Here is a 15935-nt window from a genome sequence, read left to right on the forward strand (position 1 = left end):
ACACAACGTGCCATTGTAACACAGGAGTGATGGTTGCTGATAATGGGCTTCTGTATACCTATGTAGATTTTTTTGCATAAAAATTAGTCATTTCCAGCTACTATAGTCGTTTACAACATTAACAATGTCTACACTGTATTTCTGATCAACTTTGTTATTTTAATAGACAAATGTGCTTTTTTTTCAAAATCAAGGGCATTTCTAAGTGACCCCAAACTTTTGAATGGTAGTGTGTATATACATATACATATATACATATATATATATATATGTAAAACAAGGTTGTCCACTATCGACATATTATTATTGCCATCAAAATGTTAGCTATTAAACTCAGATCCAACAATAATATCAAGGGGTTAGAAATCCAGGGTTTAAAAACAAAAGGTGTCATTGTACGCTGATGATACATGTTTTCTTTTAAAACCACTTGGATCCTTACACAGCCTCATAGAGGATCTAGATACTTATTCTAACCTCTCTGGATTACGTATTGGATCGCAAACAAATACAACTTTTACATTACAGTATAGTTTCCCAATAAAATGGTCTAATGGTGATGTGGACATGCTCGGTATAGATATCCCAAAATAAATAAATGATCTCATTTATTTCTTAGCAAAAATAGGTAAGATCTTGCAACCATCAAAAGGAAAATACCAGTGTATTTGTGGAAAAATCACCCTGATTAACTCTTTAGTCATATCCCAGTTTACCTATTTGCTCATGGTCTTGTCTACATCTAGTGAACAGTTATTTAAATTATATGAGAAAAAATATAACATTTTATTTGGAACGGCAAGCCAGACAAAATTAAACGGGCCTATTTATACAATGAATATGAATTCGCAGGGCAGACATTATTAAATATTAATGCTTTAGACCTCTCACTAAAGCGTTCAGTCATACAAAAGTTATACTTCAATCCAAACGGGTTCTCTAGCAAATTAATAAGAATGTCTCACCCCATGTACAAGAATGGCCTTTTTCCCTTTATTCAGATTACAACCTCTCACTTTCAGATATTTGAAAAGGAAATAATCGCCCAAATATCACTGTTTTTAAAACAAGCCATAGAAAGTCGGTTGCAATTTCAATTTAATTTACCAGAAAAAAACTGAAAAATAATGCAACAAATATTGTGGTTAAACTCAAACATACTAATAGATATTAAGTATAATCTTTGTAAATTATATCATAAATACTGTAAGACTGATTGATTTATGTCACAAATGCAGCTAACAAAAATATGGAAATGTGTGCTCTACCCAAAATTACAACCAACTAATTGCAGCATTACTGCAAAAAATGGAAGAGGAAAGTGGAAGGGGAAAAAGTAGGGAATCTGTCTGTCGGCCCTGCATTAAACACCATAATTGGTTAAAGAAAATGGTGATAATTCTTGCAACCAAAATAATTTTTTATATGAGGGATACAACCTTCTCAGCTCTGCAGATTTTGCTGTGGTACTTGTTTTGGTACTGTCCATGTGTACAGTACAACTTTTACCTGGAGCTAACTTTGCAATATGGGTGGTGTTATGAAATAGATGGGAGGGGTTGAATGGACCTGAAGGTTGGGAATAATAACAACTAATAACAACAAGATAACTCATGTAAAACATACTGTGTCCGTAAAACATATATAGGTTCAGAACTTTTGTGAAAGAAATACTGTAGATGGGAGAGGTTGAGGTTAGATAAAGGACAGGAGTAAAAACAAACAAAATAGAACTATTGTATAAAAGACTGTGCCTGTAAAATGTATATAGAATGTATAAGCTGGAAGTAGAAGCCTAGGAAATGTTGTTCACTTGTTTACTCCAATTAGGGGAGGGGTGGTAGGTTTAGAAAGTAATAAAGGAAAATATATATATTTTTTAAGATGTGTGTGTGTGTACGTATATAATGGATTCTTGGATTTGATGCCTTCTTGGATTGCACTTCTAATGTAACTCATTTAAGTCAATATATATAGATTTTTTTACATTGTTTGCAAACTGATATGTGACACTTATTAATGCAAAAATAACATGTAGAACAGGCAACAAAAAATATATATTTTCAATTTTTGACCGGTCACCACTGTACTGATGTAATCAGTAGCCCGCAAAAAAAGATCTCAGCACCTGGTCCGGACTGCCCTTACATGCAATATCTATTTAAGGAACATGCCATAACATTCATCCTCCTTTTATTTGAAAACAAATCATGTTCTTTAATTCTATTTGAATTAATTAGAACCCTGTTAAACAATTTGTCCTCTTGTCTCTTGATGCAGTGAAGAGCAGCCCCCTCCTCCTCCTCCACCGGTTGTGTACAGCAGGTATGCAGATGACACACTCCGGGAAGTTGTCAAACGGCTAAGAGACCGGACAAATACCTACAAAGAGAGAGCCATTGACCCCTATGCTACCACACCTGAAATCAGCCCCCCTATCAGTAAGTGGACCTACTGTAAACAGATGTTGTTGTGTCAATCAGTCAGTCAGTCAATCAATCAATCACTTTCGTTTTTGATTAGTTAGAGTTGTCTAATAAGGAACAGTATATGTATCATACTGTATATATATTGTACTTCAATACATATCGACCATGTTAAAATTTAGAAGGCCTGATATTCTCAATGATGAAGCCCAAATGTTAGACTATATAATTATAAACTCCTCTGCTATTCCATACCACTCATTCATAATGGTTTCTGCCTGTTTTCTACAGCCCCGGTCTTGAGGAAATCAGACTACCTGAGGAAGAAGGAGGCAGAGAGGATAAAAGCAGAGGAGGATGCAATAAAAAAAGCAGAAGCAGATGCGATAAAGGCAGTAGAGATGGCAAAGAAAAAGGAGGAGAAAGCAAAGGCAGATGCGGAGAAGAAGGAGGCAGAGCGGCTGAAGAAACAGGAGGAGGAGCAGGCAGCTAGAGATGCATCCATTTGTCCCATGATCAGCTTTTCCTTCATTGACACTACGCTCCAACCAGTTGAAGACGCCATGGACTCAGTGCTTGGTAACACCATAGATCCATTCACAGGTAGTGCTCAGTTACATACTAAAGTACACCTACACACTACACTACAGCTACACACTAGGTAGGCAGCTAGCGGTGAAGAGTGCTGGGCCAGTAACCGAAAGGCTGCTGGTTTGAATCTTCGAGCCGACTAGGTGAAAAATCTTTCGATATGCCTTTGATCAAGGCAATTATCCCTAATTGCTCTGGATAAGTGCATTTGCTAAATGACAAAAAATGAACAGCTTCATAATACAGTTACAGTGCATTCACAAGGTATTCAGACCCCTTGACTTTTTACACATTTTGTTACGTGCCTGGTTTCCTCCAGACGTGACACTTGGCATTCAGGCCAAAGAGTTTAATATTGTTTCTCATGGTCTGAGAGTCCTTTAGTGCCTTTTGGCAAACTCCAAGCGGATGCTCATCTGCCTTTTAACTTCTTATGGCTGTAGAGGCAGTATTGAGTAGCTTGGATGAAAGGTGTCCAGAGGTGCCCAGAGTAAATGGCCTTCTCCTCATTCCCAGTTGCTAATATATGCATATTATTAGTATTGGATAGAAAACACTCTGAAGTTTCTAAAACTGTTTGAATGATGTCTGTGAGTATAACAGAACTCATATGGCAGGCAAAAACCTGAGAAGAAATCCAAACAGGAAGTGAGAAATCTGAGGTTGGTCGATTTTCAACCCAGGCCCTATTGAATTCACAGTGGGATATGGATGACGTTGCACTTCCTAGGGCTTCCACTAGATGTCAACCATCTTTAGAAACTTGAATTAGGCTTCTACTGTGTTGTGGGCCTGAATAAGAGCTGAATGAGTCAGGTCACTGGCAGAGCCATTTCCTGGTCATGCGCATTCCACATGATATCGACCTGCGTTCCATTGCTCCTCTACACACAAAGGAATTCTCTGTTTGGAACTTTAAGATTTATGATAAAATCATCCTGAAGATTGATTCTATACTTAGTTTGAAATGTTTCTAAGGCCTGTAATATAACCTTTTGAAGTTTTTGTCCGAAGTTATGGGGGACCTGCACAAGCGTTTGTATACCTAAGCCCTAACAAAAGTAGCTACTTGGACATAAATAATGGTCATTATTGAACAAATCAAGCATTTATTGTGGAACTGCGATTCCTGGGAGTGCATTCTGATGAAGATCATCAAAGGTAAGGGAATATTTATAGTGTAATTTCTGATTTCTGTTGACTCCAACATGGCGGAAAATTGTGTTTGTTTTCTGAGCGCCGTAAAGTTTTTTTTAAATCTGACACTGCGGTTGCATTAAGGAGAGGTATATCTATATTTCCATGTCTAACACTTGAATTTATCAACATTTATGAGTATTTCTGTAATGATGTGGCTCTCTGCAATATCACCGGATGTTTTTGGAACTAGTGAACGTAACGCACCAATGTAAAGTCAGATTTTTTTTATATAAATATAAACTTTATCAAACAAAACATACATGTATTGTGTAACATGAAGTCCTATGAGTGTCATCTGATGAACATCAAAGGTTAGTGATTAATTTTCTCTCTGTGCTTTTTGTGACTCCTCTCTTTGGCTGGAAAAATGGCTGTGTTTTTCTGTGGCTTGGTGGTGACCTAACATAATCGTTTGTGGTGCTTTCGCTGTAAAGCCTATTTGAAATCGGACACTGTGGTGGGATTAACAACAAGATTATCTTTAAAACGGTATAAGATACATGTTTGAGGAATTTGAATTATGAGATTTGTTGTTTTGAATTTGGCGCTCTGCACTTTCACTGGCTGTTGTCATATCGATCCCGTTAACGGGATTGCAGCCATAAATTAATGAGTGGCTTCCGTCTGGCAACCCTACAATAAAGGCCTGATTGGTGGAGTGCTGTAGAGATGGTTGTCTTTCTGAAACGTTCTTCCAAGCTCTGTCAGAGTGACCATCGGGTTCTTGGTCACCTCCCTGACAAAGGCCCTTCTTCATCGATTGCTCAGTTTGGCCAGGAGCCAGCTCTAGGAAGAGTCTCGGTGGTTCCAAACCTCTTCCCTTTAAGAATGAGAGAGGGCACTGTTCTTATGGACCTTCAATGCTGCAGAAATGTTTTGGTACCCTTCCCCAGATCTGTGCCTCGACACAATCTTGTCCCGGAGCTCTACGGACAATTCCTTCAACCTCATGGCTTGATTTTTGCTCTGACATGCACTGTCAACTGTGGGACCTTATATAGACAGGTGTGTGCCTTTCCAAATCATGTCCAATCAAGTGAATTTACCACAGGTGGACTCCAATCAAGTTGTAGGAACATCTCAAGGATGATCAGTGGCAAAGGGTCTCATAGCAAAGGGTCTGAATACTTATGTAAATAAGGTATTTCAGTTTATTCTAAATATTTGCAAACATTTCAAAAAACCTGTTTTCGCTTTGTCATTATGGGGTATTGTGTGTAGATTAATGAGGAAAACAATTGAATCAATTTTAGAACAAGGCTGTAACGTAACAACATTTGAAAAAAGTGATGGGGTCGAATGCACTGTAGAGTTCACATGTTAGCATCACCTTTTCACCATTGCAGATTCAGATGTAACATTTGCAGTGTCACATGGGAAAAACATTTACATGTGAAAGCCTTTCAATGTGGAAATCAAACTCTCCCTTTGTTGAAATTTTGCATCCCCATGGAGTCACATTTATTTAACGAGATTGTTTTCCCATGTGTAGTTTCATGTTTTCACATGTTATCACAGAAATGAATGTGTTTTTTCTGTAAGGTTAGTGTTACGAATCCCTTTTGGCCCGACAGCCTAGGGGGGGGGGGTGGTAATGAGACCCGTAACATAACTCATGCAATTCTAATAGTGACAAAGTGTGAACGAAATAACCACGACAACTGAAATCTACCGTCAAACTCAGGGTTTATTGTAAAACACACGGTAATGGGGGGAGCAGGAAAAGGGGCTGAGCTGGACCCAAGGAAAGAAACAATAAGTATGCAAAAACACCCCTAAGCTAGACTAGCCTACTTTAACAACAGCTAACTAACTAACCAAAAATACAGTGGGTGGTCCGCCCAGTTCTAACTAGTGTATTTAACAAAGTCTACCTACGGGTAGTGTATGCCCATGGGTGACTTGTCTTGGTTTCCCCTTTTCCCACCAGCAAACAAACACCATAACCAAAAACAATACTCACAGGTGATGACAAAGTGCTATGGAGGTGCTCAAACAAAAGAGAGGTTAATACACAAAGAGAGAGTGAAACACAGAGACCTACAGACATGGCATTTACAGAGAGATTGCGCTCTAGAGCAAACAACTGATGGGGTTTTTAAACCAAGGGAAAGGAACTGTGATAGGGTAGGAAACAGGAGGAGGTGTGTCTTCTGATTGTTGATTGGATTGGTGACTGATTGGGGAGTGATGATTTTCACCTGTGAGGGGAGAAGGAGAGAAAAGAAACACACACACACACAGGATACACACACAGGATACTTGTATCCGTAACAGTTAGCTACACACTACAGCTACAGCTGCACACTACACTACAGCTGCACACTACACTACAGCTGCACACTACACTACAGCTGTAGACTACACTACACTACAGTTACACACTACACTACAGCTACACACTACACTCAGGTTTGGGTAGGTTACTTTCTATATGTAATCCGTTACAGAAATTGTAATCAGTAATGTAGCTTTTGGATTACCCAAACTCAGTAATGTAATCTGACTACAGCTGTACACTACAGCTGTACACTACAGCAACACACTACACTACAGCTACACACTACAGCTACATACCACACAACTCTACAGCTGCACACTACACTACAACTACACACTACAGCTACATACCACACAACTCTACAGCTGCACACTTAACTACAGCTACACGACAGCTACACACTACACTACAGCCACATACTACATCTCAGATACACACTACACTACAGCTACACACTACACTACAGCCACATACTACATCTCAGCTACACACTACATTAGAGCTACACACTACATTAGAGCTACACACTACATCTCAGATACACACTACACTACAGCTGCACACTTCGCTACAGCTGCACACTACACTACAGCTACACACTATGCTACAGCTACACACTGCAGTAAAACACTGCACCACAGTTACACACTACAGTTACTCACCACACAGCAGCTACACACTACAGCTACACACTACACTATAGTTACACTACAGTTACACACAACTGCTACACACTACACTACAGTTACACACTACAGTTACACACTACAGCTACAGCTACACACTACAGTAAAACACTAAAGCTACACACTACAGTTACACACTGCACCACAGTTACACACTACGCTACACACTACAGTTACACACTACGCTACAGCTACACACTACAGTAACACTAAAGCTACAAAGCTACACACTACAGCTACACATTGCACTAAAGTTACACACTACAGTTACACACTTCAGCTACATACTACACACTACACTAAAGTTACACACTACAGTTACACATTACACTAAAGTTACACACTACAGTTACACACTACAGCTAAAGTTATACACAACAGCTACACACTACAGCTAAAGTTGCACACTACAGTTACACACTGCACTACAGTTGCACACTAGAGCCACACACTTCACTACAGATACACACTACAGCTACACACTACACTACAGTTAGACACTACAGTTACACACTAAACTACAGCTACACACTACAGCTACATACTACACAGCTCTACACTACAGCTACACACTACACTACAGCTACACTACACCCCTGCCCCAGAGATTCCGATATGTATGTCTCCATAGCCACCGTCTCCTCCTGTGACAGGGGATACACGTGACTACTGGGAAGTGCAGCGCCTACCAGGAGATTTATCGCACAATCCCCTCGTCGATGAGGTGGTAATTGGGTCGCCTTCTTTTTACAGAAGGCGATAGCCAAATCGGCATATTCTGAGGGAATGTGCACGGTGGAGACTTGGTCTGGACTCTCCACCGTTGTAGCACCGATGGAAACTCCTACACACCTGCCTGAGCACTCTTCCGACCACCCCTGTAGAGCCCTCTGTTGCCACGAAATCCTGGGGTTGTGACGGGCCAACCAGGGGATCCCCAACACCACTGGAAACGCAGGAGAATCAATGAGGAAGAGACTAATTCTCTCCTCATGACCCTCCTGCGTAACCATACCCAGTGGAGCCGTGGCCTCCCTGACTAGCCCTGACCCTAATGGTTGGCTATCTAAGGCGTGCACTGGGAAGGGTTTGTCCAGCTGAACAAGGGGAATCCCTAACCTGTTCGCTAAACCGCGGTCAATAAAATTCCCTGCCGCGCCTGAATCTACTAGCGCCTTATGCCGGGAAAGAGGGGAAAATTCAGGAAAAACAATCCATACATACATGTGACCAACAGGGGGCTCTGGGTGAGCCTGGTGCCGACTCACCTGAGGTGTCCGGGCAGTGCTCGGCCTGGTGTCTCGACTCCCGGGGGGACCCCCCCAGCACCGGTCAGCAGTGTGCCCTCTGCGACCACAGCTGGCACAGGAAAGGCCCCCTCCTCCGGTCGCCCTCGCTGAAGCACCTCCTAGCTCCATGGGTGTTGGAGTGGTGGAGCTGGGAGATGGAACTGACAGAGCCCGATCTGGACGTCCGCGGGTCGCCAGCAAGTTGTCCAACCGAATGGACATGTCGATCAATTGGTCCAAGGACAGGGTGGTGTCTCTACAGGCCAGCTCCCTACGGACGTCCTCACACAAACTACACCTATAGTGATCGATCAAGGCCCTGTCGTTCCATCCCGCGCCAGCGGCCAAGGTCCGGAACTCTAGAGCAAAGTCCTGAGCACTCCTCCTCTCCTGCCTCAGATGGAACAGCCGTTCACCCGCCGCTCGACCCTCAGGTGGGTGATCAAACACGGCCCGAAAGCGGCGGGTGAACTCTGGGTAGTGGTCCCTCGCCGAGTCAGGATCGTTCCATACCGCGTTGGCCCACTCCAGGGCTTTACCTGCGAGGCAGGAGACGAGGGCGTTCACGCTCTCACCCCCCGAAGGAGCCGGACGAACGGTCGCCAGGTATAGGTCCATCTGGAGTAAGAAGCCCTGGCACCCGGCCGCCGTCCCATCATACTACCTCGGGAGGGCGAGTCGAATTCCACTGTGCTCAGGCAATGAAGGAGAGGGTAGTGGTACTGGTTGGGGTGTAGCTGATAACGGTGTGGGAAGGCCACCTCTCTCCCATCTCTCCATCGTCGCCATCAACTGACCCATGGCGGTCCCCAGTCGGTGTAACACTGCCGTGTGGTGTTGAACTCGCTCCTCCACGGACCCTGGAAGTGCGTCCGCTCCTGCTGACTCCATAATTATATTGGTGCAGGATTCTGTGATAACATGCGTCTTGGTGAGAGGTGTAGGAGTCAGGCGCAGGAGAGCAGGGATGTCTGAGAAGCGTGTTTAATAATATAGTCCACCAATACAAACGGCACAGAAAAAAATCCCAAAACTACACTCTCGAATAATCAGAAACTCGTGCAAACACACGGAGGAACAAACACAGTTCCGACACTTTACATACACGTGCGTAATAGCGAAAAAACAACAAACATCAAATACAATCGAGCGCAATACACACAAGTCTAATCCTGCATGAATTACGACAGGTAACAGGTGCCCTATATACCCACAGAAATCAAATCAATTGAAAACCAGGTGTGAAAAGGAACACAGACAAAACAACCAGAAAAAGAAAAAGGGATCGGTAGTGGCTAGTAGACCAGCGACGCCGAGCGCCGCCTGAACAGGGAGAGGAGTTACCTTCGGTAGAAGTCGTGACACTGAGACCATTCATGTGTGGGGTTGCTTCTCAGCCAAGGCAGTGGGCTCACTCACAATTTTGCCTAAGAACACAGCCATGAATAAAGAATGGTACCAACACATCCTCCGAGAGCAACTTCTCCCAACCATCCAGGAACAGTTTGGTGACTAACATTGCCTTTTCCAGCATGATGGAGCAACTTGCCATAAGGCAAAAGTGATAACTAAGAGGCTCAGGGAACAAAACATCGATATTTTGGGTCCATGGCCAGGAAACTCCCAGACCTTAATCCCATTGAGAACTTGTGGTCAATCCTCAAGAGGCGGGTGGACAAACAAAAACCCACAATTTCTGACAAACTCCAAGCATTGATTATGCAAGAATGGGCGGCCATCAGTCAGGATGTGGCCCAGAAGTTAATTGACAGCATGCCAGGGCGGTTTGCGAGGTCTTGAGAAAGAAGGGTCAACACTGCAAATATTGACTCTTCGCATCAACTTCATGTAATTGTCAATAAAAGGCTTTGACACTCATGAAATGCTTGTAATTATACTTCAGTATTCCATAGTAACAACTGACAAAAATATCTAAAGACACTGAAGCAGCAAACTTTGTGGAAATTAATACTAGTGTCATTCTCAAAACTTTTGGCCATGACTGTACAGTTAGTTACTCACTGCACTACAGTTACACACTACAGCGACACACTTCACAACAGCTACACACTGCACTACACTTACACACTAAAGCTACAAACTACACACAGCTACACACTTCACTACAGCTACACACTTCACTACAGTTACTCACAACAGCTACACACTACACAACAGCTACACACTACAGTTACACACTTCACTACAGCTACACACTACATAACAGCTACACACTACAGTTACACACTTCACTACAGCTACACACTACAGCTACACACTTCACTACAGCTACACACTACACAACTCTACAGCTGTACACTACACTACATCTACACACAACACTACAGCAGTAGACTACAGTTACGCACTACAGCTGCACACTTCACTACAGTTACACACTACACTACAGTTGCACACTACAGCTACACACTTCACTACAACTAGACACTACACAACTCTACAGCTGTACACTACACAACACTACAGCAGTGCACTACAGTTACACACTACAGCTGCACACTTCACTACAGCTACACACCACACTACAGTTACACACTACAGCTGCACACTTCACTACAGTTACACACTGCACTACAGTTACACACTAAAGTAACACACTACAGCTACACACTACAGCTAAAGTTACACACTACAGTTACACACTACACTACAGTTACATACTATAGTTAATCACTACAGCTACACACTACACAACTCTACAGCTGTACACTAAAGCTACACACTACACCACAGCTTCACACCACAGTTACACACTACACTACAGTTACACACTAGTTACACACCACAGCTACACACTACAGCTACACACCACAGCTAAAGTTACACTACAGCTGCACACTACACTACAGCTACACACTACACTACAGTTACACACTACAGCTATACACTACAGCTACACTACAGCTACAGTTACACACTACAGCTGAACACTATACTACACTACAGCTGAACACTACACTACAGCTACACACTACAGTTACACGCTCCGCTACACACTACACTACGGCTACACACTACACTACAGCTACACACTACAGCTAAAGTTACACACTACAGCTAAAGTTACACGCTACAGCTGAACACCACACTACAGCTGAACACTACACTACAGCTACAGATGAACACTATACTACAGCTACACACTACACCACAGTTACACACTACAGTTACACACTTCACTACAGTTACACGCTCAGCTACACACTACACTACAGCTACATACTACAGCTAAAGTTACACACTACAGTTGCACACTAAACTAAAGCTACACACTACACTACAGCAACACACTACACTACAGCTACACACAACACAACACAACAGCTGCGCACAACAGCTGCACACTACAGCTGCACACTACACAACAGCTACACACAACACTACAGTTACACACTACAGCTAAAGTTACACACTACAGTTGCACACTGCACTAAAGCTACACATTACACTACAGCTACACACTACAGCTACACACAACAGCTGCACACTACACAACAGCTACACACTACACAACAGCTACACACTACACTACAGACTCACACTACAGCTACACACTACACTGCACTACAGCTACACACTACACTACAGCTACCCACTACAGTTACACACTACAGCTACACACTTCACCGCAGCTACACACTACACTACAGCTACACACTGCACTACAGTTACACTACAGCGACACATTACACCTACACGCTACACTGAAGTTACACACTACACTTACACACTACAGTTACACACTGCACTACAGATACACACTACATTAACACTACACTACAGTTACACACAGCACTTACACACTGCACTACAGTTACACACTACAGCTACACATTACACCTACACGCTACACTAAAGTTACACACTACGCTTACACACTACACTTACACTACACTAATGTTACACACTACAGCTACACACTACACTGCAGTTACAGACTACAGCTACATACTACACACTACAGCTGCACGTTACAGCTACACACTACAAAACACTACAGCTGTGCACTGCAGCTACACGCTAAAGCTGCACAATACACTACAGCTACACACTACACTACAGCTACACACTGCACTACAGCTACACACTGCACTACAGCTACACACTGCACTACAGCTACACACTACACTACAGTTACACAATACACTACAGCTACACACTACACTACAGCTACACACTTCACCGCAGCTACACACTACACTACAGCTATACACTACACTACAGCTACACACTGCACTACAGTTACACTACAGCGACACATTACACCTACACGCTACACTGAAGTTACACACTACACTTACACACTACAGTTACACACTGCACTACAGCTACACACTACATTAACACTACACTACAGTTACACACAGCACTTACACACTACAGCTACACACTGCACTACAGTTACACACTACAGCTACACATTACACCTACACGTTACACTAAAGTTACACACTACGCTTACACACTACACTTACACTACAGCTACACACTACACTGCAGTTACAGACTACAGCTACACACTACAAAACACTACAGCTGTGCACTGCAGCTACACGCTAAAGCTGCACAATACACTACAGCTACACACTACACTACAGCTACACACTGCACTACAGCTACACACTGCACTACAGCTACACACTGCACTACAGCTACACACTACACTACAGTTACACACTACACTACAGCTACACACAACACTACAGTAGTACACTATAGTTGCACACTATGCTACAGCTACACACTACACTACAGCTACACACTACACTACAGGAGGAGGTATGGACTACACAGTGCATTTTGGCTTCTTTAACATTTGTTCATTCATTTTCTTTCTCTGTATCTGTTTTTCTCTCTCCTTCTCTAGATCGCAAGTATATTGCTTGGATAACACTTGTAAGTTTGGCATTCAACTACAACGCTTGGTTTACACCAGTTCGTTTGGTCTTTCCCATCCACACTCCAGTGTCCGTTCCTTTCTGGATATTTGCTGACATTCTTGCAGACAGTGTCAATGTCATAGATATCGTCCTCTGGCAACCCCGACTGCAGTTTGTGAAAGGAGGAGACATTATTGTAAGTCATTCTAAATATCACTAGAGAGATGAAGGTCTTGATATTGCGTGTGTGTGTGTGTGTGTGTGAGAGAGAGTGGAGGCCGCTGAGGAGAGAACGGCTCATAAAAATGGCTGGAATGCAGTACGATGGAATGGTATCAAACTCATGAAAACCATGTTTTTTTATACCATTCAATTTATTCCATTCCAGTCATTTTTATGAGCCATTCTCCAATCAGCAGCATCCGCTGGTGTGTTTCTGCGTCTGTGTTCACACACACAAGTTTGTGTATGTGCAAGTGCGCATGCATATGCTTTTTATGTACTTCTAACATCTATTCTATTATTAGGCAACAATTCCACCGTAATGTAGAGAAACATGCAGGTAGATAAGACTTCATGTTATATTTCAGAAAGACCGGACTGTGACGAAGCTACATTATCGAGAGATTTCAAGGTTTAACGTGAGCTCTTATTTCATAATTTCTCACTTTCACCTTGTTGATGGTATTCACTCTGCGTATATTATACTATACAGAGATGCACTGTGTGTAACATTGTTCATTCCACTTCGAGGCATGATTCAAGTAACATATCACACATGTTGATGTAGAAATATCCAGACCATGTACTGTACTGTAGATATGTTGTACTTGTTTCAAGTTGAGTGTATTATTTCCACCTAACCTTTCTTTCTGTTGGGGCAGTTGGATATGATCAGCATCATCCCATTCGAACTGCTCGGTATCCCGTTTGGATTCTCTGCTTTATACAGACTCAACCGTCTACTGAGGGTAGAGACTGCAGTTATCTTTATCACCAAACATGATATGTTTCATTCTTCATCTTTTATTACATTTTATTAAATTGCTATATATTACATTAGACTAGAGGGTGACATTAGATAGTGTTTGGGGAACAACGTGCATGCACATCTATGAAGCTTTGACGTATGCTGACTCTGTTTAAAAATATAATGATGGATATCTGATGATAGATGCAATTTGTTTCCTTTTGTTCTCTCATGACATTTACTGTACCAATGTTTTTCTGGCTTTCGTTCCACAGATAGACATGTTTTTCGAGTTCAGCGATCGGCTTGAGAGTATCATGGCCAAGGCTTACATCTGGAGGTATTCTCATCAAACAGTCACATCCAAAATTACTGGCACTCTTAATAAAGAATACTGTATAAAATATTTTATGAATATACTGAGGTATATTGTATGCAAAAAAAGGGAAATATATATTTTATTCTAATACAATTGCTCAGGGGAAAATATAAGATGGGTGTCAAAAAAACTTTGCAAGGATAACGGCACTTAGCTTTTTCCTCTAATGTTTTATGATATTGAAGAACACACTGGGAGGGATTTTAGATCATCCCTCTATACAGAATCTTTCCAGAACCTTGATTTCCTTCGTCTGCGCTTATGGACTGCCCTCTTCAATTCAAATCACAGGTTTTCATTGGGGTTCAAGTCCGGAGACAGAGTGTTGATTTTGTGGTCAATTTAACCATTTTGTATATTTTGATGTGTGGTTGGAGTCATTGTCTTGCTGGAAGATCCACTTGTGGCCAAGTTTCAGCCTCCTGGCAGAGACAACCATTTTTGTTTTGGCTAAAATGTCCTCGTACTTGGTAGAGTTCATGATGCTGTTGACCTTAACAAGGGCCCCAGGACCAGTAGAAGGAAAGCAGCCCCATAACATAAATGATCCACCCCCATGTTTACAGTAAGTATGAGGTTATTTTCTGCATATGCATCCTCCTATTGAGGCCAAACCCACCACTGGTGTGCGTCGTCTGACCACAGCACCCAGTTCCAATCTATGTGCCAATGGTGTTTAACAAACTTCAGCCATTTATATTTGTTGGTTGCTCTCAGGAAAGGCTTTTTCATGGCAACCCCTATTGGTATGGAGGTGGCGTCTAATTGTAGATTTGGACCCAAGACGCATTCTGTAAGTTCTGTAATTCTCCAACTCCTTTCCTTGGACTTTCTTTGCCTCCTGAACCATTTGTCTCACTGTGAGTGGGGAGAAGATACACTTGGGTCAAATTTACCATTGTTCCAGTGGTATTAAACTTCTTAATTGTTGCCCTAATAGTGTAAGTGGTATATTTAGTTTTCAGTCGTTTTTTTGTACCCTTTTGCCTGATTTATTGAAAGTCAACAACTAGTTGTCTCTTTTCATTTGTGAGTTCTTTGCCCATGGTGATGACATACACATTTAACTCGTTTTTATACTCCAGTGAAACAGGAAGCCATGAAAGTCCACAATACAGTTCCTTAAATTGAGATGAATAAAAAATAAAACAAATTGAATGTTAATGCAGATGACCTTTTGTTTGATTTTATGTGGAAGAATCGTTAGGGGTG

The 15935-nt window shown here is 42.1% G+C and overlaps 1 protein-coding gene across 1 annotated transcript in view; it reads left to right on the top strand.

Annotated features, from left to right (window-relative positions):
* The window catches only part of LOC139420393 (cyclic nucleotide-gated channel beta-3-like), a 37128-nt gene that overhangs the window by 9380 nt on the left and 11813 nt on the right, over window positions 1-15935 (top strand). Inside the window, exons 4-9 of the mRNA XM_071170445.1 lie at window positions 2281-2441; window positions 2718-3029; window positions 13362-13570; window positions 13965-14015; window positions 14259-14345; window positions 14620-14684. Of these exons, the coding sequence (XP_071026546.1) occupies window positions 2281-2441; window positions 2718-3029; window positions 13362-13570; window positions 13965-14015; window positions 14259-14345; window positions 14620-14684 (885 nt within the window). The remainder of the gene's footprint in view (window positions 1-2280; window positions 2442-2717; window positions 3030-13361; window positions 13571-13964; window positions 14016-14258; window positions 14346-14619; window positions 14685-15935) is intronic.

This window comes from Oncorhynchus clarkii, chromosome 11 (genome assembly GCF_045791955.1).
Source record: "Oncorhynchus clarkii lewisi isolate Uvic-CL-2024 chromosome 11, UVic_Ocla_1.0, whole genome shotgun sequence".
NCBI lineage: Eukaryota > Metazoa > Chordata > Actinopteri > Salmoniformes > Salmonidae > Oncorhynchus > Oncorhynchus clarkii.